Source organism: Balaenoptera borealis, assembly GCF_965194805.1.
Source record: "Balaenoptera borealis genome assembly, chromosome: 5".
NCBI classification, from domain to species: Eukaryota; Metazoa; Chordata; class Mammalia; order Artiodactyla; family Balaenopteridae; genus Balaenoptera; species Balaenoptera borealis.
The window spans coordinates 80,128,453-80,148,463 of NC_138862.1; the positions used below are offsets into that span (position 1 = coordinate 80,128,453).

Sequence of the window (20,011 nt, forward strand, 5' to 3'; positions counted from 1 at the left end):
GCTTAAATAAATTAACATATGTAAAATACTAAGAAAAACTCATGACGTAAAGTAAGTACTCTGTCACTATTAACTTTTATTATAATTGAGGTTTATCAGGATTTTCCTCCCAACTAGATTTTAAGGTGAAGAAATAATCTGTTGTTTTCTTGGCCGGTTCCTGATGTCTCAAGAATTGGTTTGTGGCTTCTGCTGCTTCTTGCATCATATAAAGTCTCTCAGAAGAATGACCTGGATTCCCATGTGGAAACTGCAGCTACCCATGGGTTTGGTGTTGTACTCTGACTGGTTTCCATCAATAGGTCCCCTTGGACATTGAAACCATTCTGGACTGGACCTTAGAGTCCCCTCACCCTCTTGGACTTTGCTTAATTGTTCAGGGAGCAAAGCGAATTAAGTAATTGTAATGCCTTTTGCACCTGCAGCATCTACTTTATCATCACAGAATTTACTCTCTAGTATAAGTTGTTTTCAAACTCTCTGTCCCATGCTTACTGGCATAAATTCACATTAAGATTTTCCTGTCCTCCTATATCATCTTTTAAAAACTAGGTAGGAGATGCCTCTCGCCTTCTGAGATGGTCCACACTCTGTGTGTGGAGTGCGTTTCTCTCTAAATAAATCCACTTCTTACCTATCACTTTGTTTCTCACTGAATTCTTTCCGCCATGAGATATGAAGAACCTGAGCTTCATTAAGTTCTGAGACCACACGTCCTAACACTGTACACAAAAATAAACTCAAAATGGATTAAAGACCTAAATGTAAGCCTGGACACTATAAAACTCTTAGAGGAAAACATAGGCAGAACACACTCTGGCATAAATCGCAGCAAGATCTTTTTCCATCCACCTCCTAGAGAAATGAAAATAAAAACAAAAATAAACAAATGGGACCAATTAAACTTAAAAGCTTTTGCACAGCAAAGGAAACCATAAACAAAATGAAAAGACAACCCTCAGAATGGGAGAAAATATTTGTAAACGAAGCAGCCGACAAGAGATTAATCTCTCAGATATACAAACAGCACATGCAGCTCAATTTCAAAAAAACAAACAACCCAATCAAAAAATGGGCAGAAGATCTAATTAGACATTTCTCCAAAGAAGACATACAGATGGTTAAAAAGCACATTAAAAGATGCTCAACATCACTAATTATTAGAGAAATGCAAATCAGAACTACAACAAGGTATCACCTCACACTGGTCAGAATGGCCATCATCAAAAAATCTACAAACAATAAATGCTGAAGAGGGTGTGGAGAAAAGGGAACCCTCCTACACTGTTGGTGGGAATGTAAACTGGTACAGCCACTATGGAGAACAGTACTGAGGTTCATTAAAAAACTAAAAATAAAGCTACCATATGATCCAGCAATCCCACTCCTGGGCATATATCTGGAGAAAACCATAATTTGAAAAGATACATGCACCCCAATGTTCACTGCAACACTATTTACAATAGCCAGGACATGGAAGCAGCCTAGATGTCCATCGGCAGAGAAATGGATAAAGATGTGGTACATATATACAATGACATATTATTCAGCTGTAAAGAAGAATAAAATGATGCCATTTGCAGCAACATGGATGGACCTAGAGATTGTCATACTGAGTGAAATAAGTCAGACAGAGAAAGACAAATGTCATATGATATCGCTTATATGTGGAATCTAAAATATATCTACAAATGAACTTATCTACAAAACAGAAGTAGAGTTACAGATGTAGAAGATAAACTTAAGGTTACCAGGGGGTAAGGGCAGGGGGAGGGATAAATTGGAAGATTGGGATTGACACATACACACCACTATATACAAAATAGATAACTAATAAGGACCTATTGTATAGCACAGGGAACTCTACTCAGTACTCTGTAATGGCCTATATGGTAAAAGAATCTAAAAAAGAGTGGATATATATATATATATATATATAACAGATTCACTTTGCTGTACACCTGAAATTAACACAACATTGTAAATCAACTATACCCCCAATAAAATTAAAATATTAAAAATAAAATAAAATTAAAAACTATAAAAAATAAAATAAAAACAAAGGTTGTCTCAAAAAAAAAAAACTAGGTAGGAGATATTAGGCAACTTGATGGATATGTGTGTCTTCGGGGTGTCTGTGTTCATTTGACAAATACTGATGTACTAATGCAAACATAAGCATCAGTGTATCTATTTCTTATTCACATGGATCTCCATTGTTGGAAAACAATCCATAGAAGCTTTACTGACAATATAAACTGATTAAAACGTTTAATGTTCAAATTCTGAGTATTAATTGCTTTCCAGTATAAACATTGTAAACTATTTATTTCTCTATTTTCTCATGACACTGAATCCAGTAGGTCTCAACTGGCAGAGCAAAACTCTCTAGAGTTTTTTTGTATGACAGAGTGAAAGTTCTCCCCATCCCTCCTGCAGAGGGGTGTGGATTTGCAAGAAGTTAGACAGATCAGAGCCCAGGGCTACAGTGTCATGGGAGCAGCACTGCGGAGCACCAGCCATTCCTGGGGAAAGGGGGAGAGAGCAATGCCCTTTACTGGCCCACTATTGATGTGCAAATCTGATCAGGTAGTTCAGGCTTAAAATGATTCCCGTGATTCCATGTTCCCTCTAAGACAAAGTCTTAATGCTTTGCATGACATTGAAAAATCCTTTATAATCCAGGTCCCACATATCTCTCGGTGGAGTTTCAAGAACGATTCTAGATTATTTCATCCTCGAAGTCTTTGCCAATGGTTTCCTCTACTTTAAATACATTTATCCCCCTTCTTTGTTTAGCTGTCAGTTGCTCATTCTTCAAGGGTTTGCATCACCCCTTCTGGAAGTCTCTTCTAAATATGTGTGGTGCACATATTTATCCAAATATATTGTGTGCTCAGAGGAAAAACTTGCAGTGTTGCAAAGGAGGAAAGACAGATGTAAAGACTTTAATATTAAGAAAAGATGAGAAAGTATTTAGTGAACTTGAGACTGAGCTGGATACGTGTAAAAAACGGTGTTTTAAGAACCGTGTCTTGGATTTCCCTGATGGTGCAGTGGTTAAGGATCCGCCTGCCAGTGCAGGGAACCCGGGTTCGATCCCTAGTCTGGGAAGATCCCACACGCCTCAGAGCAACTAAGCCAGTGCGCCACAACTACTGAGCCTGCGCTCTAGAGCCTGCGAGCCACAACAACTGAAGCCCGGGCACCTAGAGCCCGTGCTCTGCAACAAGAGAAGCCACCGCAATGAGAAGCCCGCACACCACAATGAAGAGTAGCCCCTGCTAACCGCAACTAGAGAAAGCCCGCGCGCAGCAACGAAGACCCAACACAGCCAAAAATAAATAAATAAATAAATTTTTAAAAATTGATGTGAAGTAAAGATCTTTAAAAAAAAGAACACCTGTCTTGCATTCTTTTTGGCCTATAACATTGAGGTCAATGGCAGTTTGCCCCAAGTTTAAAACCAAGAGTTCTGGGTGCTGCATCAGAAAGATTCTTAATAATAATACTAGAAATTTTATGTCCATTATATACATAGTGACTGACGAGTCTGCTATGTCTGAGTGAAATAAAAATTCTATTTAAAAATTAGATATCCTCTTTGAGGGTAGTTTTTGGTAGATTCAGGGCTTTCCCCCTTTCTGATAACTGGCATTGTGTTAAGCTTACAGTGCCTGGAAGAATAATCTTCCAGACCTGTGTATCGTAAACCTAATTCCAAGAAGCTACAGGTGTTAGAGCACCCCTTCAATCCCACCATTTGAGGGCTGTTTCCTGCCCATGTGGGCAGATCACGTAATTATGTGTACCCCATGGCACTTCGTTTCCATCCTAGCACGTCATGGATATTAAAAGAATCTTTGTTGCTGTGAAGTGAATGGAATTCACAACACCTATTGTACTTCTATAATATGCAAATCCATATGCTATGGGATCTGTAGGGACATATTTTTATGGTTCCTGTGTTATTAAAATTTACATTCAATCTAAATTGTAAAGGTTATATACAGTAAAGTCTCACCACTATTCCTTCATTAAACAAATTTTACTGAGTACCTACTATGTAAGGTTTTTGTTAGTCATTGGAGAAAACAAAGAATAATCAGACTTGTGGAGGAAATGCAATGATAGTATGGCAGGTGCTGTGGAAGAAGAACCTGGAATATTTACTAAGAGCTGACTATTTGCCAGGCACTGTCTCATTATTTCCTTATTTGAATTTCCTTTGCTCATCTGCCCAGGCTTTTCTCAGAGTAGGGGGATGATGGTTTTTCTAGTCCTCTTTCAGTTTTAAAATCTATGACCATCTTAATGAAAATATTCAGAAGGGCCATTGTTAGATGCTGGTACTTTGGGGCCATCTGAGCAATGGGAAAGGGGATCTCTCCCAGACAGGAGATGGTATCCACTTTGCTGTAAATTGTGAAATATATCCTATATACAGAAGTGTACGTAAGACATAACGCATAAAATTTAAAGAATAATTATACACTGAAAACTTACATAACAAACACCTAGGTCAGAAAGACTTTGCCAGCCCCCTGAAAACTCTTTCATTCACAGTATGTAATAATCCCCTAACACAAGCACCCCTCTCCCTTCCCACGGAGAAAACTTATAGTTACTTTAATAACTATATATACTTTTATTCATATATTTAAATATTTTAACATATATACATTTAATATATCAATTCATTAAATCACAGATTAATTACTTCTACTCACATCAACATGATAGAAGTGGAGAGAAAGAAGTAAGATGAAATTTTATCATGTTGATGTGAGTAGAAGTAACTAATTTTTATTGCTCTGTAGTGTTCCAGTGTGTGTGTGTCCATCCTTTGGTTGATGGACATTTGTAAAGGGAAATGGAAAAGAATAAAATGGACTGGGAAGGAATAGAATTGAACGTAGAGGAATGGAATAGGGTAGAGAGAAGTGGAATGAAATGCATTGGAATGTGATTTGGATCCTTCCAAACATGATGTATGAACATTATCATAGGTGTAATCTAGTGAAAATGTGAAAGAGTTTCTCTAGGATACGCACCCAGGAGTATAATGGCTAGATCATAGGGTTCTTGAATATTCAGCCTTGCAAGGCAATGACAAATTCCCCAAAAGGGTTATATAAATTTCCACCAACCGCACATTGCAGTTCATGTTACTTGTTAACATCACCAGCCCTTAGCTTGTTCATGCATTTTCATTTTTGCCTGTCAGGTGGGTGTCTAATAATATTCTGTTGAGATTGTCATTTGATTTTGTTTTTTAATTCAGTCAGACAATCTTTGCCTTATAACTGGACATTCAGTTTATGTATACTTAATGTATTTGCTAATCTATTTGCCATTATCTGATTTTTTTTGTTATCTATGCCTCACTGTATTTTGTTTAAAGATCCTTCTTCTTTTTCTTCTTGTACTGTTTTTTTTGGCCGCGCTGTGCGGCATGCAGGATGTTAGTTCCCCGACCAGGGATTGAACCTGGGTCCCCTGCAGTGGAAGCTCAGAGTCTTAACCACTGGGACCGCCAGGGAATTCATGTCTCACTGTATTTTGATTATCTCTCTCTTCTTTCTTGTTTTCTTTTGGATTCTATGTTTTCTAATAATTATATTATTTTCTCTCTATTAGCATGAAAGTTTAGATATATTCTGTTCCTATTCATTTAGTAATTATCCCCATATCATTATAAGTGTTTATCCAATTCTGAAGCTAAACAATATGTTTTCCTCCTAATGGTCAAGGCAATTATCCTTGCAGTCTTCTGGGAGTGGCTGGAGCTGATGCTTCCCATTCATTGCTACACTGGAGGTGTTGCCCTTCCTGGTTCCAGCCCTCTGGGCAGAGGGTCTCTTATTATGCTCCCTGCCTTAGGTGGACCCTAGACTGTGTCTCCTGTTGTCCTGGGTCCTCTGAAGGGATAAATACAGCAGCTCTATTTCATCTGATTTGACAAGTGCCTTCAGAGTAAAAGCAGCTTTAGCGCTCTGCTCGTCTTTCTGGGTTCCTGCCTTCATGTAGATTTTGCCCTAATGGTGCAAAAGGATCTTTTTATATAATTAATGCTTTTATAAACAATATTTTAAGCAGCATTTTTTAGTTGTGGTCAGCAGAAAGGCTGGTCTTTATAATCCTGTCCTCCAAGAACTGGAACTAGACAGAGTAACATCCTTGCTGCCAACCTCAGGTATGATCGCCTCTGGAACAGTCTTGGTGGTGGTTAGAATCTGTGGTGTTTAAGTGCATGCTTTTATTTTGTTAATTACCATTTTTACAAATATGTCTTTCTGTCCAACTATGCAAGGGAATTTAGTAAAGCCATTTTTCTAGGACTTTGGGGCTGGATTCTCAAGGGTCTGGAGTACGGTTCAACAACTTATACTGACCGCAGTTCCCCATGGTCTGCTAAGTATGTATTCTCCTAGGGAAACATCGCAGTGGCCTTGAAATGCAGATCCTTCTGGAGAACTCAGGACATGTGGTCTCCATCCTCTACAGGTCTCCCTTTCACTGAGGTCACAGAGAAGGTCTAAGAGAAGTTAGAGGTTAGAATTCAGCATTTCTGACTACACTGCACCATAAAATCTGTTTAGCTCCATTGTTCCAGGAGGGTGCCCATCATTCAGGTGGATGCTGTGATGGATTTTATTGTTGTCCAAAGTGCTCGGTACCACTCCCTAAGGTGCCCCCCTCCCTCCTTTGGCAAAATATAATTCCCTGCCCAATTGCAGCCTTGGCTACATGACTTGATTTGACCAATGGAATGTGAGGAGAAGTGAAAAATGTCATTTCAGAATGGGAGCTTTAAGAGCCAGCATAAGCTTTCCCAAGCTTCCTTTTTGCTCTGCCATGACTGTCCCAGAGAGGAGTCATGGTTCTTTGTGTGTGTTGAGCTCATCAGAAACTGACAGGTTCTCGGTATAGTTAGGGGACTCTGACGGAGGCCCTCTACTTATTGGACAGAAGTCAGCACTGGCTGCACCTGCTGAAAGTATCTCCAGATCTTCTGAATCCGACTGTCTCTTTTCAGCAGAGAGTTCTATAGTCTTCCTTCCTGAACCACTAACTCACTTATTCAAACCCCATCCTCTTTTTTTTTTTCCTTGTGTAGAGTGCCCCCTGCTTCCACCTCCCTCTTTTTATTTATGTTCTTCCCGTAGATAGTGTGACAATTCTTCACCGAATCTCTGCCTAACATAAAAAGGCCCTGCAAAAAAGTGACAGTAGGTATGGCCACCCTTAATACAGACTTTGGGCTGCCTAGGAAGTACGGCCCATAGAATTTGAAAACCAGCAGGAATAGAATCTTGCCTGCCTGCTGTTGTCCTGTCTGCTGCCAACTGATAACAGAGCGGTGTGAAATCTTCCCCAGAGGGTGTTTCACTACACACACTGTTTGAGAGCTGTGGGCTGGTCTGACCATGTGAATGCCCTGACACTCAGAGGTCACCTCTCGCCCAGAGTGGAGCTTGGACCATGCTGCCTCTGAGCCCTGCGTCTTGGGGATGGAGAGGACATCCTAACCGCTACTGAAAAGATTCCCCCTGGGACCTTTGCTTTGCCCTGTAGCACCTTCCTAGGTTCCTTGAATTGTGGAGAAAGAGGAGAAGACAGGACTCAGCTTGCATTTCCCCTGGATTTGTTCCTGAGTAAATAAATATCCTGAACCACTATCTCAGTTTTACCCAACCTTCTTTTTTTTTTTTTTTTTTCTTTTTTTGCACCAAGATGCCTGTGGGACAACATATTCCCATCAGTAACAATGGCTGTCAATGGCAGGGGGTCTTCCCAGAACCAGAATGGGTGGAGGGGGTATATCCCCCTCAAGACCATGTATTGAAATCTCTGGGGTAAGGGTACATAGAGTTTTCAAAAGCCCCCAGGGATATCTGTTCACCTCCCTCACTCTTCATTACTTTTATTTTTAGGTTCCCCATTGACATTCCTTATTATTCTAAGAAGTAACATATAAATCATGAATATTTTACAAAAGTATTTATTAACCCACTTTCCAAATTGGAGAGGGGGAATTGTTCTTTCATCCCCCACCCCTTTGCCAATTTTGTTTGCAGAATACAGGCGCATAGTATTTAATTTTATAAAGGAATACAAATTCCTTTATTTTTGGAAGTATTATCTAGATTAAAAAGTATGGCAGCAATGCATAGTGAAACTGCCAGTGTGTGATGTGGCCACAGCTACATACATTTATACATTAGTGAGCTCTTACACTGGGATTCCTGGAGCAACCCATGTGCAGAAAAGTGAGGTTGTAATTGTGCTCACTGATTGTATAGCAAGCGTTTCTTCTTGAGAGAAAACAGGTCGGTGGTACAGAAAGATGCCATATTGGTCTCTGCTGAGACGGCTCCCACTCAAATAAAGTCTGATTCTAGGCCTAAGGGGGTTGCATCATTTGAGTAAAAGCAAGCAGGTAAACCCTGACAATTCCACCCTCTATCTTTTTGTTTTTTTCTTCATTGTCATTTGTTCTGGGAACAATGACACAATGTCTCCCAGAGAGTCCCTCCGGACTGGGCCATAAGCTCCTCAGTTGGTTCGGTTCCCGGGAGCTCATGCGAACCCCCATCTCTCCTGGCTGGTAGCTGACTGCTGAGAGGGAGTGAGCAAGGAGTGAGCAGCCCGGTCCTGAGGCCAGTAATTTCCTTGGCCAACTAATTTCCCATTTGTGGGCCTGAGCTGTCTTAATTCAGTGTCAAGAGGTTTCAGATAAGAGATGAGGAGTACCATGAGGAAATCAGATTTTTAAAAATAAATGGCCTCCATTTACAATGCTTGGTGTCAGTTTATTTATCTCTTGTAAAAATAAAATACAGTGTGTGTGTGGGGGGGGGGAATAAATAAATAAATAAAGCAAAGCTGCGTCTGAGTGCTAAAAATAAATAAATAAATAAATGGCCTTTCTAGTGCTCTCAGTCAAGGGCTCTAAGACAGAGTTTTGTCCTTTCTGAGGTCTTCTGCACACAGCTAGTGGAGGACACTTCCCCCTTCCAAGAAAGGTTCCAATGGTGTTTCTCCTGGCCCCTCCCTAGGCGAACACCACTCGGAGGCAAGTACCAAGTCTGGAGCTCAACACTGAAAGCTTTCCTTCTGCTTCCCAGCAGCCTGTTTTAATGCTGCATGCTCTTCACTCTGTGATCCGATTTCCAGGTTGAAGAACCATAAGATGATTACAGCCAGGAGAGCCCTTAGATGTTACCTAGCATGGCCTCCCCTGTGTGGGTGAGAAGACTGAGCGCCACTGTGGGAAATGATTGGATCCGAGGATGGCACAGACCTCGGGGCAGAGCTGGGAGCAGCTGCCAAATCACCTGGCCTTTTCCCTGCAGAGGCTGCCTCTCGCCAGGGACTGTGCCTTCAGCTGGATTATGCAAATTTGGAGCCAAGTTCCCTTTTAGTCCCTAAAGGATTTAAACTGGGCATCAGGGAGCTGTGGGCACCCTATCGCCCGCCTCTTTCAGCAGCACTGGAGGAGGCAGCGGCCGTCAGCACAGCACCAGCTTGCTCCCCCAGCAGCTGCCTGGGACCAGGAACCAAACAGGAGCTCTAACGGTTCTAGGACTTTATGAATCTACATCGTTATTACTGTGCTTCTCACAGCACATGAAGTTATAGTCTATCTCGCCAACTGGTCTGCGAGCTCCCCAAGCAAGGGAACCGCATGTTACTTCTCTCTCAATCCTTATGTGTCAGGAGCGCGATAGTACTGCAGTAAATGAACATATGAGTTTAGGTTTGGAAGGCCTGAATCTGAATCATGGATGAACCACTTAGAGGTGTGTAAACCTCAGCTTCCTGATCTGGATGAAGGAGAGCATAATCCCCTCCTTGGCCAGCGCACAGGTCAAGCAGCTAGTGCTTGGCACACAGTAAATGATGGTCCCAGCACATCAGGGGGTGTGGGAACTGTAGGCTCTGCATTTCCCCATCCCTTGTTTCTCCTTGGTCCCCTAGGGTGTCACAGTCACCACAGCACATGAAGTGGAGAATGCCTGGAAGAACAGTAGGGGTGAAGCGAATTGTCCTTGCCTCCTGGAGACTCCTGGAGGCCTGGGTCAGCGTGCCCTGCTTGCTGCGCTTATGTCACTGCCCAGCCCTGCTTCCCCCAGCCTAGCTCGGGGCCCTGGAACGCTCCTTTGGGACTTCCCTCCTCCCCAGCCCCGGCTCCAGCTGCCATGGTAACAGGTTCCAGGGTGACAAAGGAAGTTGCTCAGTCCTGTTTCCTTCTGGTCCTGTCAAGGAGGATTTTCAGACCTCACGGACTGCACTGCTCTCCACCTACCTGGCCATCTTCTGTGTTCTCACTCAGGTTGAGCTCAAACTTCCAGCCCTGCCAGCAGGACCATGTGTACCAGCCTGACCACTTGCGAGTGGAAGAAAGTCTTCTATGAGAAGATGGAGGTGGCCAAGCCGGCCGACAGCTGGGAGTTCATCATAGACCCCAACCTCAAGCCCAGTGAGCTGGCCCCCGGCTGGAAGCAGTACCTGGAGCAGCACGCCTCGGGCAGGTAAGAGGAAGGATGTGGCGGGCTGTGGAGAGCCCTGCAGCACAGCCCTGGGGGCTCCTTCCAAGGGGAGGCAGAGATACGTGGAGCCCCATCCTGGGGTCACCTCAGGCTAGGGGGCAGAGAAGGACCTGCCAGGTGAGTCGAACCAGCCTTGGTTCTAATCCCAGCTGTACCACTGACTCCTGGATGCTCCTGGCAAATTGTATTCTGTTTTTGGGTCTGGGTTTTCCAGGGTAAATAAAGAGCTGTAATTCTTCAATGCCTTTGCAATCTCTGACATTTTACATGTTTTCATATTTTCATAATTTGTTAAAGATTGGTAGGAACTGAGCGGAGGAGGCCATGAGGTCCACTGGGGGAAAGTCCTAGGTCCGTTCAGTCAACTCAGTGCAATTAGATTTGAATACAAAAAACACTTATTGTCCACCTGCCATGTTCTAGAAACTGGCTCTGCAGCTAACTAACTGTGAACCTGGGCAAGTCCTTTTCCCTGCGTGGTCTCAGTTTTCACTTTTGCAAAACCAGAGAGTTGGCCTTGGGTGATCAATCAAGTCCCTTCCAGTTCTTTTACATATGGGTCTGTGACAAAAAGCTTTGGACAGGAGTTTGGTAGGTCCTTAGGGCCCAGCATCACATACATTATAGGAGCTGCAAGTCTCTCATAAAGCAAGGAGTCCTTGAGGTCAGGACGTCCATCTGAAGCCCACATGCCTCTCCCTCTTCTAGAGCATGGCTTGGGGTTGGGGCCTCAGAATTCCCTGCCCAAGATGCCTCAAGCTCATCTCCAGGATCTGTATGGGCCTCTTCCCTGGGTCCATTGAATCAAGGACAGACAGTAGCCCTAGGCCCCTGGGGAGGGCAACAGGGTGCTGTGTCCTGGGGGTGTGGACACACAGACTGGGCTGTTCACACATGCTTGCATGCTAAGCTCCTTGTGGTGCTGGGGGTGGGAACAGAAGGGGGCAGGCCATGGGTGAGGAGCTTACACTTGTACTCCTGCCCCAAGAGCTGCAAATATTAGAGTGAACTTGCCTTTGGGACAAAAGTCAGAGAGGCAGAGGTTGGTTGGTTCATTTCAATTCAAATCCATTCAAGAGACATCTTTTGGGCACCTGTTACAGGCTGGGTCTCGGCTCCATCTCTGACTAGCTGTGTGTGCAGAGGGCTCTCTTTCTCTCAGTGAAATAAAAGTTTGACTAGATGATCCTAAGGTCCCCTCCTACTAGGTCTGATGCTTTGAGATTTAAGATCTGAGGTGTGGCTTGAGGGAGGGGAAACACCTCTGGATTGGCTTGATTTAAAAAGGTGCAGAAGGAGGGGACTGAAGACGTGAAGCTCCGGGCTGGCTGGTGGGAGGGGTGCAAAGGGCTGGAAACTCAGGTGCAGGGGTCCAGGGGTTTGGGGCTGAGCTGCATAGGCTCGTGGCCCCTCTTGCCTCAGGGATCAGCTGGTCCTATTCCTGGCTGGTGATCTGTGGCTCCCAGCTGGCCTCAGGCAGGGCTGGAGAGGCGTCACCCTTGTGCATATCTGTGCAGCGGCTCACCCTACCTGTAAGCATTGTAACCCTGGTGCCCTGCAGCTCTGGCCTAGCACAGGGAGGCAGGATGGAGGGGGACACTCCCCTTCTGGCTCAGGACCAATCAGGATGCTCTGGCCTGCCAATCCTGCCTTGGGCTGCGCTGGGTACTGTGCTGCACTTACGTTGTCTGTGGGCCCCAGGGCTCAGGGCCAGGCTTGGCTTCATCTCCACCCCGCTGCGTTGCGTGGTGCTTGGCATACAGTAGGTGCTGGGTGGTGTCTGTTGGTCTGAACTGAGTTCCTCATCAGAGGTCCTTCAGGGCCATCAACAGGGATCCCATAGAGGGTCAGCAGTGAGGGCAGACTCAACCCAGTGGACCCTGGACTGCCTGTAAAGCCTTGGTAACAGGGGCCTGGAAGAGCTTGATCTCAGGGATGGAAGGAACTGCCACTGGACGTAATGAGTTCTCTGCCATTGAAGGGGTGCCAGCACTGGGTGGGCCTGAGATGAAGCCTAGGCCATATGCGTCCCAGGCCACTTCCCTCCGTGTTTCCTGAGGCTGGAACTCGAAGGGGCCCAGGTTAGACAAAGTGGCCTGTGTGTACGGAAATGTACGTGTGTGTATGTGTGTGGAGGGGGATGCAGACCAGGATACACCTTTCCAGTCTCTTCTGTGGGCCTGGAGTGGGATCTAGGGATGATTTGTCAAGGGACAGGAGAGTGTTCTTTGTGAAGGTGCAGGGACCAAACTCTGTAGTCCTCCCCCTGCTGGTGCGCCACCCATCCCCCTGTCCATCCGGTGGATTCTTGCTGATCTGTGCTTGGGACCGCTAGAGGCATCTCTTTGCCCCAGAACAGACAGGATGCACGAGTGAGATGTGTGGTCATCCCCCTTATCAGACTGAGGTCGGATAGAAGGATGCTTATTGGACACAATTATCCTGCATTTCACAGATGAGAAATAAGGCCCAGATTGGGGGGAGTGACCCCGTGCAGCATCCAGGCCCATGCCCTGAGTGCATTAGGCTTGGGGGGACCAAGGCCACGGGAGGGCCCGCAGGAGGCAGGCTGGAGAGCACTGCTGGAAGCCAGATGGCTCCAGCGTCTGGCTCCTGAGGATGCTGCTCCAGGCCGAGGGGAGCTCACCAGGAGGAGGCGGAGACGCCTGCTCAGGCACTAATGTACCCAGGGGGCGGTAAACACTCCGCCTCAACTTCCACGTATAGGCACACAGGGCTCCTCCTTTCCAGGCTCCTCCAGGCCGGCTGTGGCCGGGAGGGAGGCCCACCTTCTCCATCCCTGCCTCCTTTCCCCGCAGGTTCCACTGCTCCTGGTGCTGGCACACCTGGCAGTCGCCCCATGTGGTCATCCTGTTCCACATGCACCTGGACCGCGCCCAGCGGGCGGGCTCGGTGCGCATGCGCGTCTTCAAGCAGCTGTGCTACGAGTGCGGCGCGGCGCGGCCGGACGAGTGGAGCATGCTGGAGGAGAACATCGAGAGCCTGGTGGACAACCTCATCACCAGCCTGCGCGAGCAGTGCTACGGGGAGCGCGGCGGCCAGTACCGCATCCACGTGGCCAGCCGCCCAGACAACCGGCGGCACCGCGGCGAGTTCTGCGAGGCCTGCCAGGAGGGCATCGTGCACTGGAAGCCCAGCGAGAAGCTGCTGGAGGAGGACGCGACCTTCTCCGGTGCCTCCAAGCCACGGGCCCAGGAGGGGTCGGGCTACAACTTCTTCTCCCTTCGCTGGGGCCTCTTCTGGGCCTCACTCTGCCTGCTCATTGTCTACCTGCAGTTCTCCTTCCGAAGCTCCACCTTCCTTTAGTGGAGCTGGTTGAGGGTGGGAGGAGGGTGCGTGGGGGTGAGGGTGGGGATGCGGTTGTGATTCTGATTCTGCTACAGATTCAATATATAACGCTGGACAGCCCAGTTACCTCTTTGGACCTCAGTTTATTACTCTGCAGAATGTGAGTTGCTCTAGGAGATATTTAATGATCCTTCCATTAAAATTTACAGTGATGGGGGCACGGGGAGAAGGGTCTAAGGTGGATTTAGAACTCTCCAGGTTTGGTGTTAGTAGTTATCTCACAGGGAGGTATCTCTTCCCTCCACCTCCTCCACCTCCATCTCTACACCTCCTTTTGCTGCATTTCCGTATCCCACACCCCGTTAGGACCCCATTAGGACCCCATTAGGTCCCGTCTTGTCCCCGCCTGATTCTCAAGCTCATCTTCAGCTGCTTCTGAGTGTCCTACCATGGTTCCCCTTGGGGCGGGCAGTGGCCCCCCCAAAGCATCTTCAATCAATACTCAGTGCGTCTTGACCCGTCCCTCTCCTTGAGAGCCAGCTCCCACCATTCTGAAAAGCTTCATTTTTTACTCTGGTGTTAGAATCTGTTTGCCTGGAATTATTTAGAGCTGCACTGTCCAATATGTTAGCCATTAGCCATGTGTGGCTAAATTTAAATTAATTAAAATAAAATGAAAAATTCAGTTCCTCAGTGGTACCAGCCATATATCAAGCCATATATCTAGTAGTGGCTACTGGTAACCATACTGTACTGTGCAGATATAGAACATATTCATAGAAATTTCTATTGAATAGCACTGGTCTAGAACTTGAAATTCCCACTTCAGTGTATTTTGTCTCATAAAATAAGAGGTGGGTACAGGTTTAAAGGCGCAGCCTGAAGCCTTCTGGGGGCAAGGACAGGTGGGGTGGGGTATAGATACACAAATAAATATGTAACCTCTGTGCTCTGTCAGTTGATTAGAATCTATGAGTCCCAGTGTTGCCTAAATTTATTTCCTGGGGAGGAAGAGCTGTAGAAATTCACCACAAGAGGATGGCTGTGTGTGTGTGTGTGTGTGTGTGTGTGTGTGTGTGTGTGTGTGTGTGTGTCTTGGTTTGGGGCCTGGAGAATATATTCCTGTGCTCTGCAGAAATGTGTGAGCTGTGGCACCACTACTTACACATGATGCAGTATCAGGTGTGATATTGCCCTCCTAGATGAAAATACCCTGTAGAAGATTCTATAGCTGTCCTTGATCCTGGAGATGCTGAGGGAAAGGGCAGATGAGGCAGATCTGGGATCCTCCAGGTGACAGTGGGGCTGTGTGTCCATTCAGGGGGTGTGATGACCAAGGGGAAGCATGAGCAGTGGAGACAGCACCTGTCTCCCAGCCCCTCCCCCTTGCCCAGTCCGCGAGACTGCCCCATGAGGGGGAATGTATTTGCTGTGCCTATTCCCTCAGGCATAGCTGAGACTTGGGCAATTTGATTCATGGACTGACATCAGATGACCCTGTGCTTATTATTATCTGGAATAGGAAAAGAAACTGTCCCATTCACACCCCTAATTGTTCTCTGACATTCACACCTTTCTATAGCTCATCTTTAGAGTTTCTACCCCAAATGAGACCTGAAAACTGAAGATGAAGTTCCAGGTGGTGCGTTTGTCTGGTGGTGTGTTTGTCTGGATGTGTTTCCAGAGACGGACTGCTTTGGACACTGTGTCCCGCCTGTCCACTTATGTGCAGGCTGGCTTTACTCTTCTCTGGCTTTGGCAGGGAGCTTCTGGTGACTTGTCCGGATTCCTCTAGGGACCGAGAGCTAGGCAATCTGGAAGAATCTACCTTTCTTCGACTGGGTGCAGTAGAGGTACAGGAAGAGCATCAGGCTGCTGGTGTGTTTGCGAACCAGTGGGCATGTGGGGTTGTGTTCACCTCTGCCAGCTACACAGGATACTCAGCTGGGCCTGTGTAGAGCATGTGCCTCACATAGTGTTGTTCAACTGCAGACATATGGTGGCTTCTGGGAAGAGGAATGTCAGCAGGCCAGGTATCATGAGGTTTCCAGAGGTCTCCAACTGCTCCCAGCTTGGTGAAGCAGCACCAGCAGCAGCTCTTACTGAAATTGTGGGGTATAAGGTTAGGGGTAGACTGCTCAGATTGTGTCAGGGGGAGAGTCAGGCCTCAGGTGGGTCAGCAAAGGTGAGGCCTCTGCGGTGGGCCTGGGGGTTGAGGGATGAAGAGCCACTGAAAATAGAGTGGGGGTGAGGGGGGTAGAGTAGGTGAAGTGAGATGAGATCTGAGAAAAATTCCGGAAGATGAACATCTTCTCCTTCAGCAGCCATTTCTTTTCAGTATATAAATAAATATACCTGTGTCCTCTTCATATTTAACTCCAATGACCCCCCTCACTGTCTTCACTTCCCTTTTGACTATTGCCAGGTATTTTTTAATTCCTTCAAAGCCCAGTTTCTCAAAGAGTAGATTATATTTATCTCTACTTCTTATTTACTCCTTAATTCGTGGAAGTATCATTTCCACGTCCCTAAAACTGTCACCCCGCACCCCATTGCCAAATCATCTCTATCTCACCTGGTCTCGCTGCTGCCTTTTGCACTTCCTCCTTGAAGATTCCGGGTCAGGGAGGGAGCACTCGCTCCTCGGTCTCCCACGTCTGTTTCCTCTCTGCTGTGATGATATTCTTTCTCTCAGCATCCCTTACGTGCTGGTGTTCTCTGAGATTCTCTCACCTTGCTGGTTTGCTCTCTGTTACATACACCCGCCATGACTTAGGTTTCTACTGCCTATGAACTCCCAGTCCTTATAGCTCCTCTAAGTATTTCTACTGAACTCCAGACCCACAGACCAAGTGACCTGTCCGCTGGGAGATCCCTCAGCCTGACCAAAGCTGTTCTCATCATTTTGCCATCCAGTTTGCTCCTCTTACTTCAGAAATCTGGGAGGTATCGCCTGACCTCTCTCACCACCCTACCCCATCCCGCAAGAATCGGTCACCATGCCCTGTTGAATGCTCTCCCCAAATACCTCTGAGGTTGATCTTCTTTCTTTCCTTCCCATTTACTGCTGCCCAAACTCATCATTTGTGTCCCTTGCCTCTGCAGCCTCCTTCATTATTGTCATGCCTGTAGCCTCCCCTGCTACAGCCCACCCTCCACACTACCACTATCCTGGGGTGATTTTCTAATAATCGGATGTGATCGGCTCTCTCCCCTGCTTGTGCTAGTGGATAAAACTTAGTCTCATTAACCAGGCACACCTCATTTCCAGATACTAACAATACATACCATTTATTGAGAAGGACTCAAGAAACACTTTGCCAGAGGGCGGAGGCACCCACTAACATCTGGATGACAGCTGGACTTCAGGCCAGCATCTGAAGACAGGGAGGGAAACTGGACTTCTAGAAACCTGGAAACAGAAATGTCTGAAAGATGTGCAAAAATTGTTTGCCAGCATGGCTGACAAGAGGTTTAGGAGAGAACTTTTGCTGATACTTGGTGTGAGATTAACCCTGTGGGTGTGGACGTTTGTCGCTGTGATGTGGAGTGAATATTTGTTCCTCGTCTCTCATGAGGCCTAGGTGACCTGTCAAGAGAGGCCCTTTCTTACTACTCTTATTCTTTTGTTTCTGTGCATATCCTGTAACTGCATCTGTGTTATAGGTATTACAAGAAGGCAGTGCCCTATAACCCTTGTGTGTGTCTTTGTGCTGATTTTATACCACTGAGTAAGCGTATATGGCTTGTGCTGATTGCTGGTTGGCAGCTGCTTGCAGAGTACCTGAAGAAGAGGACGGTGATGCAGGGAAAGGAGTTTGTGCTGAGACTCAGGATATCTGGGTACCAGTCCAACAATACAGTGGAGTGAGTCAATATAAACCCATTATCAATTCAGGAAAAACTGCATGGAGTATATCCTATGGTTATACAGCGGTTATCCTTCCATTTTCATCCAAATGTCAACATCTATCTACTCTGGTCTATTTTATTCCTGGTCTGTCCTAAGTTCTAGGATTACAAAGATAATTAGACATAGTCCTTGACTTGGAGGGCTCACAATGTATGCTAGTCAGTGCTAGGAAAGGGAACAACTTTGTCATAGCTGGAGATGAGGGGTCAGAGATGGTTTCTTAGACCAGTCATGCAGGGGTATGTTTTGTAGAAACGGTCAGGGGGTCAAGGATGGGGCTGATAGGGAGCCAAGGGCATCCCGGGCTGAGAGAAGAAAAAAGAAGACCCAGAGACAGAGCTTATTTCATGCTCAGGAAGAGTAAACAACCAAGTACCAGAAGAGAGCAGGATGGAGCCCAAGAGGAATCTGGCAGCACCGGCGAAAGAGGGCAGAAAAGCAAGGTGGACTGGACTTAGGTAAAGACAGCTCTTTTGGCTCAACTAAGGAGTGAGGAGGGAGCATGAGAGACATTTTATTATCATTTTTAGAACTTGTCTTTAAAAGCAAAAAAAAAAGGTAGTGCTGAACAGCAATCCTACCCTTGTGTCTTCTACAAACATTTGAATGCCTACATATTTTATACTAGGCACTATGTATGTATTAAAGTTAGCATTCAGTCTCCCCCTCTTTCTGGTCTTTCTCCATCCATCTTTCTTTCACACTCAAGGGGCTAGAATAGTCTCAGTTCTCATCTTTAGGTATAGCAATGAATGAGCTCTTCAGACGTGCTGTGGGTAAGGAGAATTTGGGCTGCAAGTCCCAAAACTAACAACTGTGGTCAAACAACACAGAAAGATTTGTTTATTCCATGCTGAAAATCAAGTCAATTAACTAATTGAATAATTAGTGAAAGTAGACAATTTGTTTCTGGTCCTAATTGTTCACGTATGCTGAATTCGGTTGAGAACAATTAGAGTACCGCTGATTTTCCGTTTTGCTTTTTTATTCCTTTTTGTTTATTTCTACAATAAAAGTGAATTACTTTCTTATGATTTAAATATGTGTATATCCACATTCATTATATACATATCATAGTTCTTTAAACAAGAATAAATGTCCCTAATAAAATAAAATATATAAAACTTTTGATTGTGTATGCTTATGTGTGTGTGTGTTCATATATCAAAGTGTTTATATAAAAGATGAGAAAGAGAAAAGCATCCTTGAGAGCCGGCCTGGCACTCCCAGCTAGGCCATGGTGCTCTCCTGTTGAACATAACTCCACTGAGCAGCAACCTCAGACCAGACCACTCTGGGATGATACTAGATCAAGGCAAGCCTAAGACCACTCCGTAGTCACATCTGAATACAGATAAGAACACAAACATGGTCCAAAGCACAAAAACGACTTACAACCCCCTATTCTGGCCACTATGAGGGGCTGCTACCTTACCAGTCACAGCTTTAGCTTGCTTCCTCTCTGTCTTCTCACCTTCTAGATAAGAATCATTAAGATTTCCGATCATAAAATATTCTCCACTTTCTGACAGCATCCAATCCAGAGCAAAGTCACTTACAACCTTCCCTCACCTGACACATGCCCCAGTGCTAGAGTGTGCCTGTTCTAAACCCTCTTACTGAGATTCTTCATGGTTCCCAAGGGCATCCTCCCTCTTTGCAATGAGTCAAAAAATCCAACTTTGTTCAGTGACACGAGTGTTTAAATTTAAAATGGGTGTTTCTAAATCTTAGGATAAAAATGAAATAAAATATATTTGCAGTTTATTTAGAAATTAGGGAGGAAAGCATCACATATAAAAATTATATCTGTTTTAATGCTTCTTAGTTCTTTAAAAACTTATTTCACAGTATTGTTAGACTTTTAAAAATCGTTTTCCCATAGAAAGTTATACAACAAATGTCTATTCTAATACTGGTTATCTTTGCATCTTTAGAAAATACATTTTCATTCACATTCTTATATCTATTTTAAGAAAGTTTCACAAGTTATTTATTCTTTTGGTAGATGGGGAAGAATTTCACATACCCTCTTTCCTGTCAACTTGGATTTCCAGTTTTGTTAGAATAATCTAGTATTATATAACTAAATTAATAAAATACTTGATAGCTCATACATTCTCTTTGAAGAGACATTAGACAAGTGAGTTATGCTTCATAATATTAATTGAAGAATCAACTCTTAAATCATATAGGTTTACTTCTCCTCACCATCTTTATACCAACCGACTCC

At 45.2% G+C, this 20,011-nt stretch overlaps 1 protein-coding gene across 1 annotated transcript; it reads left to right on the forward strand.

Annotated features, from left to right (window-relative positions):
* Positions 1 to 8,776: 8,776 nt before the first annotated feature.
* On the forward strand, positions 8,777 to 18,906 carry RTP2 (receptor transporter protein 2). Its single transcript, XM_082393381.1, has 2 exons — positions 8,777 to 10,538; positions 13,376 to 18,906. The coding sequence occupies exons 1-2, from the start codon at positions 10,375 to 10,377 to the stop codon at positions 13,881 to 13,883; spliced, it is 672 nt and encodes a 223-aa protein (XP_082249507.1). The 5' UTR covers positions 8,777 to 10,374; the 3' UTR covers positions 13,884 to 18,906.
* The last annotated feature ends 1,105 nt before the right edge of the window (positions 18,907 to 20,011 follow it).